Source organism: Mercenaria mercenaria, chromosome 8, assembly GCF_021730395.1.
Source record: "Mercenaria mercenaria strain notata chromosome 8, MADL_Memer_1, whole genome shotgun sequence".
NCBI lineage: Eukaryota > Metazoa > Mollusca > Bivalvia > Venerida > Veneridae > Mercenaria > Mercenaria mercenaria.
Genome location: NC_069368.1, coordinates 22,587,656 through 22,607,430, shown reverse-complemented (window position 1 = coordinate 22,607,430; position 19,775 = coordinate 22,587,656). Strand labels below are relative to the sequence as shown.

Sequence of the window (19,775 nt, the reverse complement as noted above, 5' to 3'; positions counted from 1 at the left end):
CGGTAAGTATTTTATTTTATGCCTACACTGAAAAAATCAGTGGGGTTAGTATCTACTAAAACTTCAACTGTCGGTCTTTTTATAGCCTAAATTTAATGACCCCGTTACACTGCCTTCTTCTACTAAGTAAAGATCTGTTTTTCATGTTGTCTGTTGAGAGCCTGATGTTAGAATTACACGATTTTGTATTTTATTTATTTATTTTGTTGGGATTAACGTCACACCAACAAAGTTATGTCATATGGCGATTTTCTAACTTTGATGGTTGAGGAAGACCAAAGTGCCTTATGTCATCAAAAGCGGGTACCTAGGTAAAACCACCGACCTTCCGTAAGCCAATCGGAGGACTTCCTCACATGAAGAATTCTTTTTTTTTTTTTTTTTTTTTTTGTTGGATTTAACGTCGCACCGACACCATATGGTCGTATGGCGACTTTAAAGCTTGAATGGTGGAGGAAGGCCCCAGGTGTCCCTCCGTGCATTATTTCATCACGAGCGGGCACCTGGGTAGAACCTCAGACCTTCCTTAAGCCAGCTGGATGGCTTCCTCACATGAAGAATTCAACGCCCCGAGTGTGGCTCGAACCCACATCGTTAAGTGGCAAGTGATTTGAAGTCAGCGACCTTAACCACTCGGCCACGGAGGCCCCCATGAAGAATTCAACGCCTTAGTTAAGCTTGAACACGCCTTGGAGGGACAAGTGATTCAAAGTCGTTTGAAATTGAGGCCATACTATTTATTTACTTGTAAACTTGAGTTATATTTTATTAGAATAGTAAGAATATCTTGTCACCTGAATGCTTGAGCGTTCGGTATCTATATTTTGTGTAACCGAGAAAATAAAGTTTTTGGAAAGTCGACACCTATTTGAAACGTTTTCGTATTTCAAAAAAATGTCAATGTGCGTATAGGATTTTTAACTTGATTTAAACTAACCTTCCTCTGCAATATCTGTAAAAAGCACATGTTCGCTTCGGTATGAATTAAAGTATAGCTGGCAGGAAATGCATTAAGACCAGACACATTTGGCTGTAACATTGTCTGACTACGAAACCAGGAGTCGTGACTTGAGTCTAAAATTACTAACATTTGGATGAGTCCAGTAAATGTGTGCTTTTCACCTGGCATGGTTATTTGGAATGCACTATTCCGGATGACTATTTCTGTATCCTGCACGATCATTATCTTCAAACTAAAATTACTGTCTTCTGAAAGAGTTGTCAAAATGAGTTGACGGCGGAGATTATAAATACGTGTTTACATACTCTCGAGAAATTATTTGGAATCCAGTGATTTTAATGTATACTCATTGATTATCAAATAAAGAATCTATTTCCATACGAGCTTTACTTATGGCGGATATAAGAAGATGTTTTAGTATCGACAATATATAATCAAAGATGTGGAGATGTTCCAACTACTTTGTTACGACGGCTAGATTCTCTCAGAGCTGGTGAGTTATTTAGACAGGGGAGTTCTAGCCTATAGTTTTAAGAGTTACAACATTACTGGATAAGTTAAACAAGAGGGCCATGATGGCCCTATATCGCTCACCTGTTATCATTGCACTTGAGGACAAGAAGGTCCTCAGTAAAATATCAAAGTCCAAAGGACAAGAACAACAAAGCGAAGAAATTTAACCAAAAATAAAAAAAAATTCTTACAAGGTATAGATATGTCAAATATACCTAAAAATTGGAGGTACCATCCATGTTGTACCACAGAAAAATGGTCTCGGTTTTTCCCTACGGCCAATAATAAAAAAAGTTACTAAAATAAGCTATTTATAGTAACGTAAAAGGGAAGTAATTAAAAAAATAAATATTGTAAGTGAACAAAAGAAGGATCTGCCAAATAAATCTGTTGACATAAATGAAATTTCAGATCTGTATCTTCATTAGTTATGGAGATATACCAATTTTAATTTGAAATAAAGGGAGGTAATTTGACATAAAACCAGTCCATAGTTACCTACCCTGATTGTCTCTGTCCAACTAATAACAATAATGAAATTTCAAATAAGTCCTATAAGTACTTACTGATATAAATCCATTTTGATTACAATCAGGGGAGGTAATCAGATATAAAATAACTCTGGAACCTACGATTGGATCTGATTTCTCATGGAATCCAAGATTTATTGTTGTTGAAGACATTTTGGAAGTTTGTATCAAATAAAACCATAAATGAAATCTCTATATGGCTGCAAAAGCCAAAATAGCCAATTTTGGACCTTTAAGGGGCCATAACTCTGGAACCCATGATGGAATCTGGCCAGTTGGAAGCAAGATCTCGTGGTGATACAAGTTGTGTGCAAGTTTGGTTAAAATCAAATCATAAATGAAGCTGCTATTATGCAGACAAGGTCAAAATAGCTAATTTTGGCCCTTTCAGGGGCCATAACTCTGGAACCCATTGTGGGATCTGGCCGGGTCAAGAAAGGAACCAAGATCTTATGGTGACACAAGTTTTGTGCAAGTTTGATTAAATTCAAATCATAAATGAAGCTGCTATTGTGCAGACAAGGTCAAAATAGCTAATTTTGGCCATTTCAGGGGCCATCACTCTGGAACCCATAAAGGAATCTCGCCAGTTCAAGAAACGAACCAAGACTTTATGGTGATACAAGTTGTGTGCAAGTTTGGTTGAATTCAAATCATAAATGAAGCTGATATTGTGCAGACAAGGTCAAAATAGCTAATTCTGGCCCTTTCAGGGGCCATAACTCTAGAACCCATAATGGAATCTGGCCAGTTCAAGAAAGGAACCAAGATCTCGTGGTGATACAAGTTGTGTGCCAATTTGGTAAAAATCAAATCATAAATAAAGCTGGTATTTTGCAGACAAGGTCAAAATAGCTAATTTTGGCCCTTTCAGGGGCCATAACTCTGGAACCCATAATGGGATCTGGCCAGTTCAAGAAAGGAACTGTGACCTTATGGTGATACAAGTTGTGTGCAAGTTTGGTTAAAATAAAATCATAAATGAAACCACTATCATGCAGACAAGGAATTGTTGACGCACGCACGGACGCACGCACGGACGACGGACGAAGAGTGATCACAAAAGCTCACCTTGTCACTTAAATAAATGAACTGAACATCTAGGAATTAGAACACAGCTTCAATGGAAAGAAATACACGTAGGGTTAACATCTACACGATAGGACTCGCATGTTGTTGATTCAAAGACTTCGTCTGACGGGAATAGACCAGGGAAGAACAGTTCAAGCATATAGCGTTTACATTGTAGCTGAACATCATCAGTCGTATGCAATTAGTATAAAATATTGAGTAATACCTTAAATCAGATTCAAAATAAATGGTATTCGAACTGTTATGGTGATGTAGCTAGAGGGAAAGTATATGCATGTGATATATAGGTCTGATCAGCCGTTTATCATAGAAATGATCAACATGATTACCTGAGTCATACATAGTATGTCTATGGTTTAACATATGAGCCGCGCCATGAGAAAATCAACATAGCTGCTTTGCGACCAGCATGGATCCAGACTAGCCTGCGCATCTGCGCAGTCTGGTCAGGATCCATGCTGTTCGCTAACAGTTTCTCTAATTGCAATAGGCTTTGAAAGCGAACAGCATGGATCCTGACCAGACTGCGCGGATGCGCAGGCTGGTCTGGATCCATGCTGGTCGCAAAGCCACTATGTTGATTTTCTCATGGCGCGGCTCATATCATTTTTTTCTAACTGCCATCGTCGGCAATGATTTATATCTATATTTCGCACAAGTTTGGTGTAGAAATCAGTCAACATCTGTTAACAAACTTACTTAATTTATAATAATTTAAAATTTGAAAACATACACTGACTTACCGAAGGCACATTCCATATAGAAATCAATAAAATGTAAATGAATAGTATGGTGGCGAGCAACAATTATCTCCCACGTTTCTTCTGTGTACGGAAATGGGAAGTTTAATATCGACATTGAAGTCAGCATCATCGTCGGTCTGTCACATATATGATGTTCGTCCATCCACGTCTCTACAGAAGTTTTCGCAACACAAGCAGGAACGTCTTAAATGTTATAATATATCCTGTTGTATTTTTGTTTTTTTTTGGTTTTTTCTTTTGCTATTTATATATAAATGCATCGTGTTATTTATAAATACCAATAGTAAGTAATGTGATATTATGTACAAGAATTTATTGACAGTCTTTCTTACTTGGACAAGCGAACTTGCAATGTTTTTGTTTTCTATTGCGATGTAAATAATAATAATAATAAATAATAGAAGAAGCGTTATTGCGCAAAGGTAAGCGCCTTGTGAAAAAAAATAAATATACACGCTTCATTTTAGACGTGACTTTCAGTTAAATGTAGAAATTTTCCAGTAATAGGTTCAAAATAATTTTTTGATCATAATATGAAGTCGATGACCGATTGTTTTAGACAAATAGACATGTGCAGAGCAAATAATTACAGCTATTTGTCTACAGATTGTGGACAGTTTAAAATTTGATACGTCATTTTTCTTTTAAAACAATTACTTGCCTTAAATTGGGTTCTACTGCCTTTAAGTTTAATTATTGTTATTTTCCAGACCTTAATCAACCGAATTTCAAAACTCTCTTATTATGTTTTTGGGTGTATAAAAATTTATACACTATATTGCAATCGTTACAAAACTGTTTACTTACTGCACTTGGCAAAATCATATATGCCCTGTAATTTTTCTTATGTCCTCAATTACTTTAAAGCTTAGATATTTGTTTAAAGGGAATTCCGATAGTTTTTTATGCGCATCTTTCTGCGCAGCCGACACTTTCTATGGAAAACTGAACTGAAGTCAACATTTGTTGAAACATGTTACAGACAATCTTAAATATGAGGAATTTTGAATGAAATAACATTTTTGATAAGTTATATCAGTAATCAAATGTTGATACTGGTTTATGTTGTATTGATAAGTATCATGCCTGACAGGTATTTTGCTATTTTTGTGGTTGTGTTTTCATATCGCATTTTAGTACAAAGACAGTGTTGTTCATATAATGTAAGATAATTGACTTAGTACTGATAAGACAATATCACTTTTCAGATTATTTAGTATTCAATTATAGAAAGAATAAGAATTTTTAAAACTTTTTTTTAACTTTTAGCAGACATACATGTAATCAATTTGGCCAGGTTCGCGCCAATTCCGTCCGAACAGGTGTTGTATTCTAGCGGTCTTAACATAAAATTTAGCCTGGTGACCCATACATTTTTAGCCATTTTTATGCTCACAATACAATTATCTATACACAAGAAGAAAAAGAAAATATTCTATGAAAGAGTTTTTTCAAAATTAAAAAAAAAATATTCTTCACTATGGGTATTTTTCATTGAAAAAAGTTCACAAAAGTAAATATGAAACAATATTTTTTTTATTTGTACCAATTATTGTAAGGATAGAGTATTACAAATATGACTATGATATCAAATAAGTATATAATACAATCTGTAAAAAGAAAAAACCGTATTGTGCTGCCTGGATGTATATTTTGGTTGGTATTTATAAAAAAGCAGAAAATTATGAAAATGTTTAAAAATCGCTGGCAGTTTCAGCAACAGTGGGTGTGTTCAAAACAATTTTTCACAAAAACAAGCTGGTGACCTATTGGTTTTATTTGTTCATTGTTTTCAGCACAAATTTTCCTATCATATATGTGAATTAAAAAAAAATTCTATGAAAGGAAAAAAACTATAGGAATTCTCTTTAAATACTAGGTAAAGTACATTCGATTTGACATTGTAATGCAAACTTTGCAACTACGCGACACATGCTTTTCAAGCTCTTAATATTAAAATACATTTTAACTAAAATCGTCAACGATGAACATTCACGGATTTGGCAAGGAAAAAGCAAATTTCAAGATCACTGAATATTTATTTTAAGATTTTTAAAAAGGACATACAGTCAAGCACATACAATGTTTTCAGAAGCTTAAACATTTATTTAAAGAGAAAAGAAAATGCACCGGTCTTTCCATAATGACACGGTATACCACATCCTCTATAAATAAAATATAACAAGTAAACATATTTACCTTGTTTTGTAATTATTGCTCGAAATCCCCTACTCGTATTCTTTTGCATTGGACATGGCAAGAAGGTCATGATCAAGTATGTCTCACTCGTTTCAACAACAAATACTCTTCCATTGTAACGATGATCAATTGTTTGCGCTCTTGTGTTGTTAGGGGTTTTGCTAATGAGTAGTTTTTCGGAACAATCCTGCGATAAGATTACTATGTCTAACAAAATATACAAACTATTCCTATTACTAACTTTTCGCATAACTTTAATTGTACGTTCAATGTAGAATAAATATTTTCAATGTACAACTTCTAAATATAGGAGGGGCCTCCTTGGCCTTGACTTCAAATCACTTACCCCTCATAGATGTGGGGTCCCGCCTGACTCGGGGCATTTAATTCTTTATGTGAGGAAGCCGTCCAGCTGGCTTAAGGAAGGTCGGTGGTTCTACCCAGGTGCACACCCGTGATGAAATAATGCATGGAGGGGTACCTGGGGTCTTCCTCCACAATCAAAGCTGGAAAGTTGCAATATGACATATGATTGTGTTGGCGTGACGTTAAACCCAACAGACGCAACAAATCTTAATATAAGTACGCCGTTTCCCGTTTCCATTCAACAGTACTAATGCCTGTGGCCGATTTCTATAGGTGCCCTAAAACAAATTTCTATTGCATATACCCGGTACATTTTCATGCTTCGTAATGTTGATTATTAACTATTAATTGATAATTGATGTATTAGACAGTCCGCTGCATGCCAATTTTTTCTGAACATATGCAATAATGAGCGTTGGTATTTTTTACAAAGAGCCAATAGATGGTATTTGGGATCGTCAATAAAATTTTGTGTTTATTATTTCAAATTCCAGACAATCAAAAGTTTTGTATAAACCTTGAAATTTAGCTCGCTAAACAGAGTTGAAAGTCGAAAGTAACCTCCGTAGAAGAATGCATACATTCAAGTAGTTTATAGACTAATTCTTTGAGTAACGTTCTGTCTTTGCAAAAACATGAATGAAATAACTTTTCAGAATAAAATTACATTTTGCTAAAAAACAATTCACAAATATAAAATTGATATAAATTTAATATATACCATATACTTTCATTAAGAGTTAAGATAGAATGCGGACATAGTAATGTTATTTATATTACATTGGTCAATGACAATGCCTTCGCAACATATAACAATGTATTGCTTGATAGCGTATGCTTAATCTAATTATTGTTTTGTTTGTTGATCCTCGGGCGGGGCGTATGTTCTCCGTGACTATTTGATAAATTTCCTTTTATCAGTAAAGATATAGCCCATCCGCTTAGCTCAGTAGGTAAGAACGTTGGTCTACGGATCTCGGGGTCGCGAGTTCGATCCTCGGGCGGGGCGTATGTTCTCCGTGACTATTTGATAAACGACATTGTGTCTGAAATCATTAGTCCTCCACCTCTGATTCATGTGGGGAAGTTGGCAGTTACTTGCGGAGAACAGGTTTGTACTGGTACAGAATCCAGGAATACTGGTTAGGTTAACTGCCCGCCGTTACATGACTGAAAATATGCAAAAACAGAAAAAGATTGGTGTGGGGTGGGGGGGGTGTAGGGGACAAGTGGGACAATAATGAATAATAAAAAGGGAAAGTCCCCTTCCTTAAACGCAGTAACCATAAAACGTTAACCACAGCAGCGTAGACACCCACCTACAAATGACAAACACACACACGCGCACAACTAACAGCCACAAACAAACAAACAGACAATTAAGATAAAACAACACAGTGGTGCATCACCAAAGACACACGCACACGCACGCACAATCTTATAATTGTCCGATGGTTTAGCTCGAATGCCATTATGGAACTAGGAGTGTCATTATGGCTAGAAGGAAAACTCAGTCCTTTATTGACCTTTGTTAGAGATAGTACCTAAAATTTTAGATTATGAAAAACAATTATAAAAATAATGCTGATTGCTGATATGTAACATTTAAGACTCACTCTGAATGTAATACTTGAGTCTTGATTTGATCATTTTGAAGCATATTATTCAAGGTTTTCTGACACTTCTTATTTAATTCACATGCTGCTGCTCTAGCAGATAGTTCTACCTATCGAGTCATTGATAAACATTTAATCCCCAGTTATACCTGGATTATTGCAGGAAAAAGTCATCTCAGTGTAAAAAATTGTCAAATACATGATTACTGTCTGACATAAGAAAATGTTTTAGGACTAATAAAATGAATTTAGATCCACTATTTCAGCTGAAATTAAGATTAAATGTTATTTGTACCTCATCACACAAAAATGTCATTGCATATAAAAACAAAGAAAACACAACTCTTCAGTATTTACCATGAAAATTGACATTACAATGAAATGACTTATCACTAATATTTTAACCATACACTTACTTCGTTATGCCTATTAACTTGTGTCAGGCAGGTGCACAGGTAAATGCAGGATAGGATTAATATTTGAGTCATTTATTAATCTCTAGTTCTATGTCTGCCTATGTATTATATAAATTTGCTTCATATTTGTCTTGATGTTTTCTCACAAATGTTTAAGTATCATTTGTTTTGCAATTTTTTCATTAACGATGCCATCAGTATTTGATAAATGAGCTAATAAATCTGAAAATAATCAAGATTTTTCACTTTCTTTATACGATTGTTGTTTATTCATATGACGTTGCGTACGTTGTTGGCGAACATCGGATTTTTTTTCAGTTTCGTTCACTTTAATGTTTCATGAAATTCGTTTTAGAAATACGGTTGTTCATCTTTTCTTAGATCAAAAGAAAGGCAAAACAATCTCCCTGTTAGTAAATATGATCGCATTTACGTTTAACAATTAGTAGAAATTTAATTCGACATAGAATCATAGAAAACAACACAAAAACGTCATGTAAGATGTAACAGAATTTACCAATGCGTATTATTTAACGGCTTGGTAAATTCATAAAATTATTTTTTTCCGTCAAATAAGAAGACTCGGTGACGTGACGTTGACTATATTTGACGTCATTGCAGTCATTTGCTGTTCAATACTTCCTGTAACAAACAGGAAGCAAAAGACAGGTCCAACTTAAAACGTAAGACTTAAGGTCTTTTCTCGACAGGATTTGTTAAAATTTCTGTATTTTCTTTAACTATTGTATGCTTTCTATAATATTTATTTTGACAAAAAGTACACAAATTCTACTTTTGAATTAGTTAGTTTTTGTCGTATTTTGACTTTGATAATGGCGTTTAATATATGTATACTTTAATCTAGCCGCGATGTCACACGTGTCAAAAAATGCAAAAAATAAAATTACGAAGTTGTTACGTGCCGAAATATTTAAAGAAATATGTATTTGTCTACAAAACAGCGACTACAGTCTGAAAGTACATACAGTTGTCTGCAAATTGGTATGCATAAGTCTTACGTTGAATATGAATTAAATTTAACACATGAAATTTGCAAAATCTAGCCGAGGTGTCACAGCCGTTAAATTAATGTAACGTCGACGTTACGTTTGTAAACTAAATAATGTATATGTATTACAATTGTATCTGAACACCGCAATATAATTCACTGTCTGATAAATAATTTGATTGAATAAATATTATATGTACATCTATATCAATATTTCGTAAAAATATCGAAACGACCTGTAGTCCAACCACCCCAAGTAATCCCTGTAACGGCTAAATGGCTAAAAACGACGATAACGTCAGTTACGCTAATGTACGCCAACAATGAGTGTAGTGTCATATATAAATATCTGTAAATGCAGTAAAAGCAAAATGAAAGTCATAATTTAGGGTCTTTTGTAAAGGAACTTGCCTTATGCCTTTCAACCGGTAAAAACCGGTTTATGGTGTGCACCCAACCTCACTCTAACCCCAACCATTGGGGGAATGTAAAAGGGGGCAGCGAATTTGTAAAAATGAAAGGCAGAGCTATAGACCTTGTTGACTGTGTAAACTTATATAATTAAATCATCAAACATCTGTGTGAAATTTCAAAAAAATGCATGAATATGTTACAGAAATACAGAAAGGAATGTCATTGAATTTTGGGACATTTTACAATTGAAATTAAAGTAGAGTTATGGGACCTAGTATTTTTACTAAAAACGTATTGTAAGTTTCAGTTTTATACCTTTTTGATTTTTTAAAGGGACGGGACACCACAGGAACGGACGAGACAAAGTGATTTATATATAGCCCCCCATCCCCTGCAAAAAAATAGATCTTTTATCTGAAATATTTCGAAAAAAACGTTTTAAACCAACTATACCTGATTTTTTTCCAATGATACATTTGTGAAGACGATTCGCACAAATGGTCCATTTGGATATTCTATTATCCATCTATATGTTTGTTCAGTGTCGAAGGTCGTTATTGTAGTTTCATTGTTTATGTATTCAACATTCGCTTCATCGCTCAGTTGTCCGCTAACCCAGCCACCTAAAACAATATACAAGATAATAACAAGTCTAATGTCGTGTATGTTGTCGGGCAGAAGTGTTGTTTTTTTTTTTTTTTTGGACTGAAAATTTTTCATGAACTTCAAATTGTTAAATTGGAGTAAATACATTAAGATTTATATTTAGACGTATAATTGGTGATTTGGACTATAATTTGGTAGATATATTATTAACATTCTATGCTTTATTTTTGATAAGCATTGATATAACAGTAAAACGGCTATTGTAACAGTGAAGTGTACATTCATTGAGTAAAATTCATTACTGCTAGTACGTCTTTTGTTCTTGGGGGTAATATTAACAGTGTGTTGGTAGGAAAACACCTGTGTAAACTCTTATAGCATAAAATCTACGTTAACGTACTTAGTAATGCACACAAAATCAACAGAGGCGTTTTGGGGCTATCACTGCTAGAAGATAACTTCCCATATATAGGGTGCTATAGCAAAGTGTATTTATATTTTTTGCAATTATGGGAAATCTTGTAGCTAAACATTTTATTTATGAAATAGAAATCTTATTACCATAATTCATATAAGGAAAATTTTTAATACAGTATATAGTTATGATCATTTCCCATCAACTTGGACTAAGTCGATAAGAATTCCTTTTCATAATCAAAGCACTGAGAGGACTGATGTGGGCAGCGGTTGACAGCTTCTGATAATGGGCATAAACAGTTAGCTTAAGTTTAGTGATTCTAGTTAAACTACGTTTGATTAATAAGCATTTTCAACAGCTTTTTACCCAAAAAAGGGATTAAACTCTGCTTTTACTCTGTCAATGGGGATAAAATAATATATTAGCAAAGCTCATAAGCTTATTGAAAATTTTGAGAGGTTTGGTTAATCTTACTCAAAATCATTTTTGAATTATAACTCTGCTTTTACTCTGTCAATGGGGATAAAATAATATATTAGCAAAGCTCATAAGCTTATTGAAAATTTTGAGAGGTTTGGTTAATCTTACTCAAAATCTTTTTTGAATTATAAGCATTTTTTAGCAGATCAATGGGAAAACACTGCTTTTACTGGAACAAGAGGAATTACAGAAAATGTGAGCTGGGTTATGGACTATTTAATGATTATGTGATGTTCGGAAATTCCATTTAAAACAAGAGCTTGTAGAACACTTGCATGAAATAATGACAAGGAACAGAAATTATCTGGTCACTGCTCACTGGACATTTGACTTTTAATTAATAATTATGGGTCATTTACCAGTCTTAAATGACATCCGTATCAAATGTGATCTAAGACCAAAGCACAATCTAGTTTTCTTGCAAAAAAGTTCTATTGTCAATATGATCTTAACCTTTGACCTACTGAACTCAAAATCAAAAGGGGTCATCTGCTGGTCATGACAAATCTTCCGATGATCCTAGACCCAAGCGTTCTCCAGTTATCACCCGGAAACTGATTGGTCTACAAACCGACCAACATCCATCATCTAACAGTAATTTTTACAATATACCCCTCCTCCTTCAAAGGACAATTAATTTTCAAATCAGAAGAGGCCCATGTCTCCCCAAATGCATAGTCGCAATAGAGAAGAAGTCAATAGAGGATAGGAGCGAAAGACAAAGAGACACTAATGGTTGGCTGCAATAGAGATCATCTACATGGCATGTCCAATCACCCTATGAAGTTTCAGTTTTCTGGTAAACTGTTTCCCATGTTCAGCCCTCTGTGACCTTTATCGTTGATCGAATGAACCAAAAATTAACAGGGGAGAAAAGAAATCGTACGCAAGTACGTGAATACTTGGGAACGGAAACACCGCGAATCTACCGGCGATTAAAAGGCGAACTTGTTAAAAATAATGTTTCTTTCGAATTAATTATACCTTTTAATGATATGTCAATCACAAACACCAGCAAGAATGTAACGTTAAGTCAAATTAAAGTGCATATGTTCGTATTTTTGGGAAACAGATACGAATTTTGCGCCCACTCCGTTACGGCTGCAATTATTTTCCTAAGTTGTGCAAATAAAATTAATTTTAAATTACGTAAGTATTATGAAAGGATCGTATCTTTCTCTATGAAAAATAAATAAGATAACACCTCTTCAGTTTATTTCGTGCAATATATCTTTCCAGAAACCCATTTCTATGCTACAAACCTATTTGACGTATACACGGGTGCAATTCTATCATTCAGTATCGTATCAAAAATAGAATCACGCCGTGAAAGTTAGATGTTTTCTGATCATGCCATGTGACCAAAACAAGCTCTTTGGTGTTGTTATAATAATAAATTTCGATTAACTTTTGTAGCAGGAACTGATCTTTAATTTAAAATGTTTACAAAAAACGCAACTCAGTTTTAATACAGATTATAGGTCCGGCTTTATGGATCTACGCGGTTGGTACTCTTTTTGTAGGTTATTTATAGTTTATTTTGGTCACGTGACGAATAAAAGTTTTGGTCATGTGATCAAAGCAAGAATGCTTCATTTTCATACGCGTTTTTTTTTTTTATAAAATATAGATAACGACAAGTATGTACGTATACTTAAGCAATGCATTTTTTGATAAAGTTGAATCTCAGAAGCTTTCTGAAAGCAAAACAGACTTGAATTACGTAAACTTTACAGAGGTCATGGAACTACTTCTTCTTTGGTTTGGGATAAGCTTATCGTTTGTAAATTTGTGGTATGGTAAATCTGTGGTCTGTGGTCACGCTTTGCTGCCCACAAAAATTGGTCACCCAGATAACTATAGAAGTATTGCTCTTGTTGATATCTTTAGTAAAGTGTATTTATAGATTATTAGATTTGTTTCGAAGAATATGCAAGAGTTCTCAGCGGAAATATTGCGCGACTTTAGTAGCGCAATATTATTCCGCGAAAGAACGCGTGCATATTTCTTGATGCAGATCTAATAATTGTTTTATTACATACGCATCTACACCTAAAATTATAATAATTATAAAAATGATACAAGTTTGTTATTTAGCCTGTGTGAAGTTGAAAATATAGTTGTTAAAGAACTTTTAAACGCGACGACATGCCATGCATGAAACTGACGCTACAAATAACGTCACACACCCGATATGAAATTCGAACGTTTATATGGAAAATAGTGACATTTCAGGTTCCGTTTAAACTTAATGGATTTATTGAATAAGTATGTAAATATTATAAATAAGTTTATACATATAAAAAAGTCTATTCGCTTTCATGAATTTACATTCTCGGGATTTGCTTGATATGAAGAGTTTGAAAAGTAGACAGCAGTCATCTTAAACATGTTCTCCTTTATATCTCCGGACACTGGTTCAGGCTTCAGTTCAAAGAAGTCTAGTTTGGTTCTCTTCATCTTTTCCAAAGCCCTTTACAAAGTCTTAAAACAACTTTGGCCATTTTGATAATGAGTTTGAACGAATTTTGCTACACTAGCAGTTGCAACAACCTAAGTATCTAATGAAAGAATGTCTGCCGTATCTTCTTGAAAAGGATTGCCCTTGTTTGTTTGTTTTTTTTTTTTTGTTTGTTTTTTTAGAACACTGTACAGTTTCTGTACCTCCGCAAAGAATTTTCTTTTTGCTAGATGACTTACAGATCCATTCGCATCTTTTCCCCCAGATACGGAATCATATTCAGCAGCAGTACGACTTACCTCAGGCCCAGCTGCAGCCACCTTCTCAGGGCTGCCTGATCGTCAGTTACACCTATTGTACCTTCGTTACCAATGATAACTGCATTGGTCTGCTCGTGTGCGTGATCTATTGCCATTGCAGAAACAGGTCGCTTAGACTTTAAACTTCCCTGCACAGAACTCTTGATACAGCTATGGATGTCAACTTTCCAAAACAAATAGATAGAAAGTCAACGCGCATAGTTGATGTTATTGTTAGCAAAGAAAAAAGATCTTAACGCGGAAAGGGCTAGGCGGTACAGAATGAAATTTGTCCACGAAATGCCCTTACTAAAGAGAATATAACACGCTCCATTAACAACACAAGATGCCAGAAAGAAAACTGAGGACTCTCGCACAGTAATAAATATAAGCCTCTTTAAGGAGTATCAAGAGACTGCATGCTGTGACCTGATGCATGCTGCGTGTTCGAGTTACGCTACGCAGAGAGGGAAGACCCGGCAGTTCCAGAAGAAGCTATTTCTGTCTCAGCGATAGCTCTTGTCAAACCACTTGACTGAAGTAAAGCTCCAACAGACCTTAAAACAGCCATTTCAATGTGAGATCCATTAAACATGATGACAAATTTGTCTTCGCTGAATGGTGGAGGCCATTTCCACTGTATTTGTTTTGTAAGGAAGTAAGTGCAAAATGGCACTTTCGAGAAAATCGATAAAAACTGTCAACTGATTTTAACTGATTTTATTTCTGCCGTCATTTAAACAGAATTTTGCACATATAAGTATAAGGTTTTTCTGCAATAATGCATAATATTGATCATTCTTAATAACCTTAAATCTTCTTGAAGTTGACAAATAAGCACTTACTCCCTTTAAACATTTAGCGAGATGATCTACCTTAGTTTAAGTAAAAGGCCCTATCTACCGGTTAACCCCTTTTAGCACGAATTTCGAAACCATTTTTTTTTCTTAAAGGTATGGTTATATCTACCAGTTACAACCTTTTTCACTTTATCTTAAGTAATTTAACAGTTGCATTTCCCACTTACAATTCTCAAATTGAAAATAATTGGATATAGTAAATTCTCAAACCTTACTTTAGTTTAACAGGTAGCAGCCCTGTACCAGTTACTGTGTTTGTTTGTTTGTTTGGATTTGGAGATGATTGATATAATTGGACCAGGTGTCTTTTATCAACACTCTGCTATAAGACCGCTTTTTAAGGGTTTCATTACTTTAATAACTAGACCACGGAGGGACATTTTCCGTTTAGATCGAGAAAAATATGCATACAATTCTAATATCTTGTTTAGTGGTTAATAGTTTCAGTAAGATAATTTAAACAATAAACCAGTATTATCAAAAGGCCATTTATGAAGATTGTAACATACATAATGTAACAGTTAAACATGTCGAAAGTGTAAGAAAACCTTACTGTTACAGCATACAATCCATTTAATTGCAACGTCAGGTTAGCACCAGCAAATGCAAGACCAGATTTGAATTCAGTTCAACCGGGTCCTCTCAAACTGTAAAAGTTCCTCCAGTCAAATGATTCAATTTTAAAGCGGAAAAGCTATGTACAAGAAAAACGCAATTTCCAAATCCTAAGATCTGCTACTGTGCCAACTTTCACACAAGATTGCAGGAAAAGCCCTGTTGAACATACAACTAGTACCAGAGAACTAACCAAATTAGTTATAACATTTGTATCCAGTAACTTAAATTCTCAATTTTTTTATACCACTTGTATTGGGTAACTAAACACAATTTAGATAAAATATTTTTATCAGGTAACTATTAAAGAACCTGTACCGGGAACTTTGATAAAATTAGTTACACAACTTCTATCAGATGAGTCATACTTGTTACTTGTATCAGGTCAAAATTGTGTCAAGAAAATAAGCTTAAATTACTTTTACATCTTGTATCAGGCAGCATCATCCATATAAGTGATTAAACTTGTATCACGTAAGTACCACCAGTTTCCTTATACATGTTATATCAGGTATCTATCCTCAAATTATTATTTTGTGTAATTTTTATAAAGTCGTTATTCGGTAACACGGTAATTACACTCAGGTAAACAATTTAGTCAAATCTCAGAAACAATCCTAAGTTAGTTTTACTTTATTACATAACTTGTTCCTGAAGTATGGGATCAAAATATTACCAGGGATTTTAAGACGAAAGAAGAAAAAATAGATAAGACAAACAATGTTCCAGTATTTGTGGACTTCTTAAGTCTTGCATTAAATGGCAACGTGTGACCATGATGGCAAGCAAATGTGCAAAGTTTCAAAGCCATATATCAAACAGTTGAGACAAAATATGGTATGGTATGCAAAACCTAATTATTTCTATGTCAAAAAAGGCTATAACTCTGCTAAAGCCCTTCTCCTAGTTATGTAGTCTTGCCTACATATGTAGACTATGATGGTCAAAATGTTTCAAAGCCATATTACAAACAGGTTAGGCAAAATATGGACTGGCATGAAAAGATAAACTGATTTCTACGTCCAATATGAGCCATGCTTCAACCAAAATAGTTGACATAGTTATGTTCTCCTGCCTTAAGATGGAGATCTTGATGATAAACAAGCATTCAAAGTTTCAAAGCTACATGTCAAATAGTTTTGAAAACTGAACCAATTTCCAAGTCCAAAAAGGGTCATAATTTAGCCAAAAGAGTTGCCAGAGTTATGTACTCTTGCCTTCAGATGAAACAAGTGTTCAAAGTTACAAAGCAACATGTCAAATAGTTTTTACAAAACATGGACTTGTACGAAAACTGTTCCAATTTCTGAGTCCAAAAAGGGCCATATTCAGTCAAAATAGTTGACAGAGTGACGTACTATTGCCTACAGATAAGAACTGTTATAACAAATTAGTGCTAAAAGTTTCAAAGCCATATGTCGAAAGAGTTTAACAAAATATGAACTGGTACAAAAAAAACTTAACCAAGATTTGTTAGTTAAAAGGCATCATAATTCAACCAATATCCTTGACATGCCTAAAACTGAACATGCTGATGGTACACAAGTGGTGAAAGCTTCAAAGCTAAATTACCTCAAAAGAGTTTGTCAAAATATGGACTGGTACGTATAACTTAACCAATGTGTGATGCGGACGCCATGGTGAGTAGGGTAGCTCTACTTATTCTTTGAATGGTCGAGTTAAACATGCTGCCATTGTTTACAATGTAGGGATAATGCACGATTTTTTTGTGTATTAATGTCTGCAGAAGCCCGCGGGTTTGTTTGTGACCGTGACCGAGACCGAAGGTCGAGGCCACAAACATATCCCAAGGGCTTCTGCAGACGTTAATACACAAAACAAACGTGTATTGTCGTTATTCTTGCATAAAAAAAAACATTACACGACGACTTTATGTATTGTTTTCATATGTGATGACTTGACGATTCCGGTACATTTTTTATTTACCATTCTCTGTTGTTCTTGGAAACGGTAAACATGTTTTAAATATCCGTATCCAGGGCCCAGAAATAAACAACACTATCAAAAGCACATCCCGAGTTATATTGAGTACGGACACAGCTGGAGTACGGATGAGTACGAACGTAGTGTCAAGCTTCCAAGCTGTTTATATAAATTCTTTGAGAAATAAGATAGAAACGTACCGACTGATACTTACCAAAATTATAAATATGATTCCTAAAAACAAAGAATCGCACAGGTTACACGCGATTCTTGAATTTTCACGGTTGTCTACAAAATCTTAATCGACGCCAAGTTCTAAAACGGGAGTAAACAAGGGAAGAAACGAGTACGAACATTGTTTGGGGCAGCGCATTTGGCGTTAGTTACCGATACAGCAAAACATTCTATGGTTAAGATTGCATCTTTTATGCTTTAAGAAGAGGTTTTTATGAAAGAAACAGGACGCAGATACCAATCTGCGCAGAAATACATTTACGTCCTTGGGAAAGCATTTTAAAAATGAAAATCGGGTATTAACAGCACGTGAATTGTCTTGTTTGCACACGGTTTTTCTCCCGTTAATGCATTGGCGGATCTAGTGAAAAAAGTAGTTTTTATGCAAGAGTATATGTTCATTTGATTCCTTAATACAATGGTAATGCGTGCTGCCAGTATACATCTTGTATCAGGTAACCCCAAATGTATTATAACTTTATCATGTTATTGTTCTTAAATTAGTCAAGGGATTGCTTTTTTAATTCATTATCAGTCTTTAATTTTCACTAAACTTCTCAATTTGGGATTTTTCCACAGCTCATATTTCAGTAACTTTCAGAGTAAAATTACAACTCACAGTCACAGCAGTATTTTTGTGATAAAAAATAATAAAAAGTTTTTAAACCGGAGATTATAAAAGTACTTTATGGCTCTAAAAAGACTTGGCAATTTGGAATTCGGTTCTGAAATTTAAGGACTTAACAGAATGAGGAAGGAAATGGACTTTATGTTTAAACAGAGACGATTGTTGAAGTTGAATCACTTTCCTCATAACGTCAAACAATGGCATTATTCTTAACTCAGTGATACAAAGATACAAACTGGAAACTAAGCTTACAACTTTTCATTCACCTATATTTCTTCCTGTTTGTCACCAGATAAATAACCACGCTTGTTATCCGGATAATACGAAATGATGTGATAATTCCAAAATGCTACAAAATGACAGATGAACGCTTGAGAAAATTTCAGGTTTTTTGGTAAGTTGCTGTGGCTTGATAAGAGATTTTAACCACAAGATGTTGCAAAAAGAACGAATGGTGGTTTGTTTCCATGGAACTCAAACTATTTTACTTTATTTGTGTGAATACAATGCACAATATGTTAAATAGTTTACAAAATCCATGTAAGTTTAGTTTGAAAATTCATAAAAAATATTTAAAATTGTTTTTTATGCTTGTAATTCACTGTATATACAGCTCTACCATTTCATTATCTGACATAGTTTAGAGTAGGTTGTTTATATTTGTCGTTTTTATGCCAGAACCATTTATATTTATCCTTGTGTGAAAAATGGATAATAGCCGAAAATGACCATGGATAATGCCCTATATGTGTTGTCTTTAAAAGTGGGTAATAGCCGTCATTGACTTCTTTCTTTTACATACCATTACACATTGACCAGTTGTGTGTGTGTGTGGACATGTTTTGGTGTATGAGATTGTAACAACATGATGATATGAACTTGTTAACGATTTTTAGCTCGACTATTCGAAGAATAGTAGAGCTATTGGACTCACCCATGCATCGGCGTCAGCGTCTCGATTTGGTTAAGGTTTTGTATGTAAGCTGGTATCTCAGTAACCACTTGTGGGAATGGATTGAAACTTCACACACTTATTCACTGTGATAAACTGGCCTACATTGCACAGGTTCCATAACTGTATTTTACTTTTTTACAAAATCATGTCTCTTTTTCGACATAGAAATTCTTGGTTACGGTTTTGTATGTAAGCTGAAATCTCAGTTCTCACAAATGGGAATGGATTGAAACTTCACACACTTGTTCACTGTCATGATTTGACATGCACTTCGCAGGTCCCATAACTCTATTTTGCATTTTTTTTTCAAAATTATGCCCCTTTTTCAACTTAGCAGTTTTTGGTTTTAAGTTTTTGTATGTAAGCTAGTATTTCAGTATCTACTCATAGCGAGG

The 19,775-nt window shown here is 34.5% G+C and overlaps 1 protein-coding gene across 1 annotated transcript in view; it reads right to left on the bottom strand.

Annotated features, from left to right (window-relative positions):
* The window catches only part of LOC123565465 (uncharacterized), a 40,623-nt gene that overhangs the window by 8,760 nt on the left and 12,088 nt on the right, over positions 1–19,775 (bottom strand). The window contains exons 2-4 of the mRNA XM_045359332.2: positions 10,334–10,503; positions 6,060–6,246; positions 3,840–4,043 (exon numbers count right to left, since the gene is read on the bottom strand). Coding sequence (XP_045215267.2) covers positions 3,840–4,043; positions 6,060–6,246; positions 10,334–10,503 — 561 coding nt within the window. The remainder of the gene's footprint in view (positions 1–3,839; positions 4,044–6,059; positions 6,247–10,333; positions 10,504–19,775) is intronic.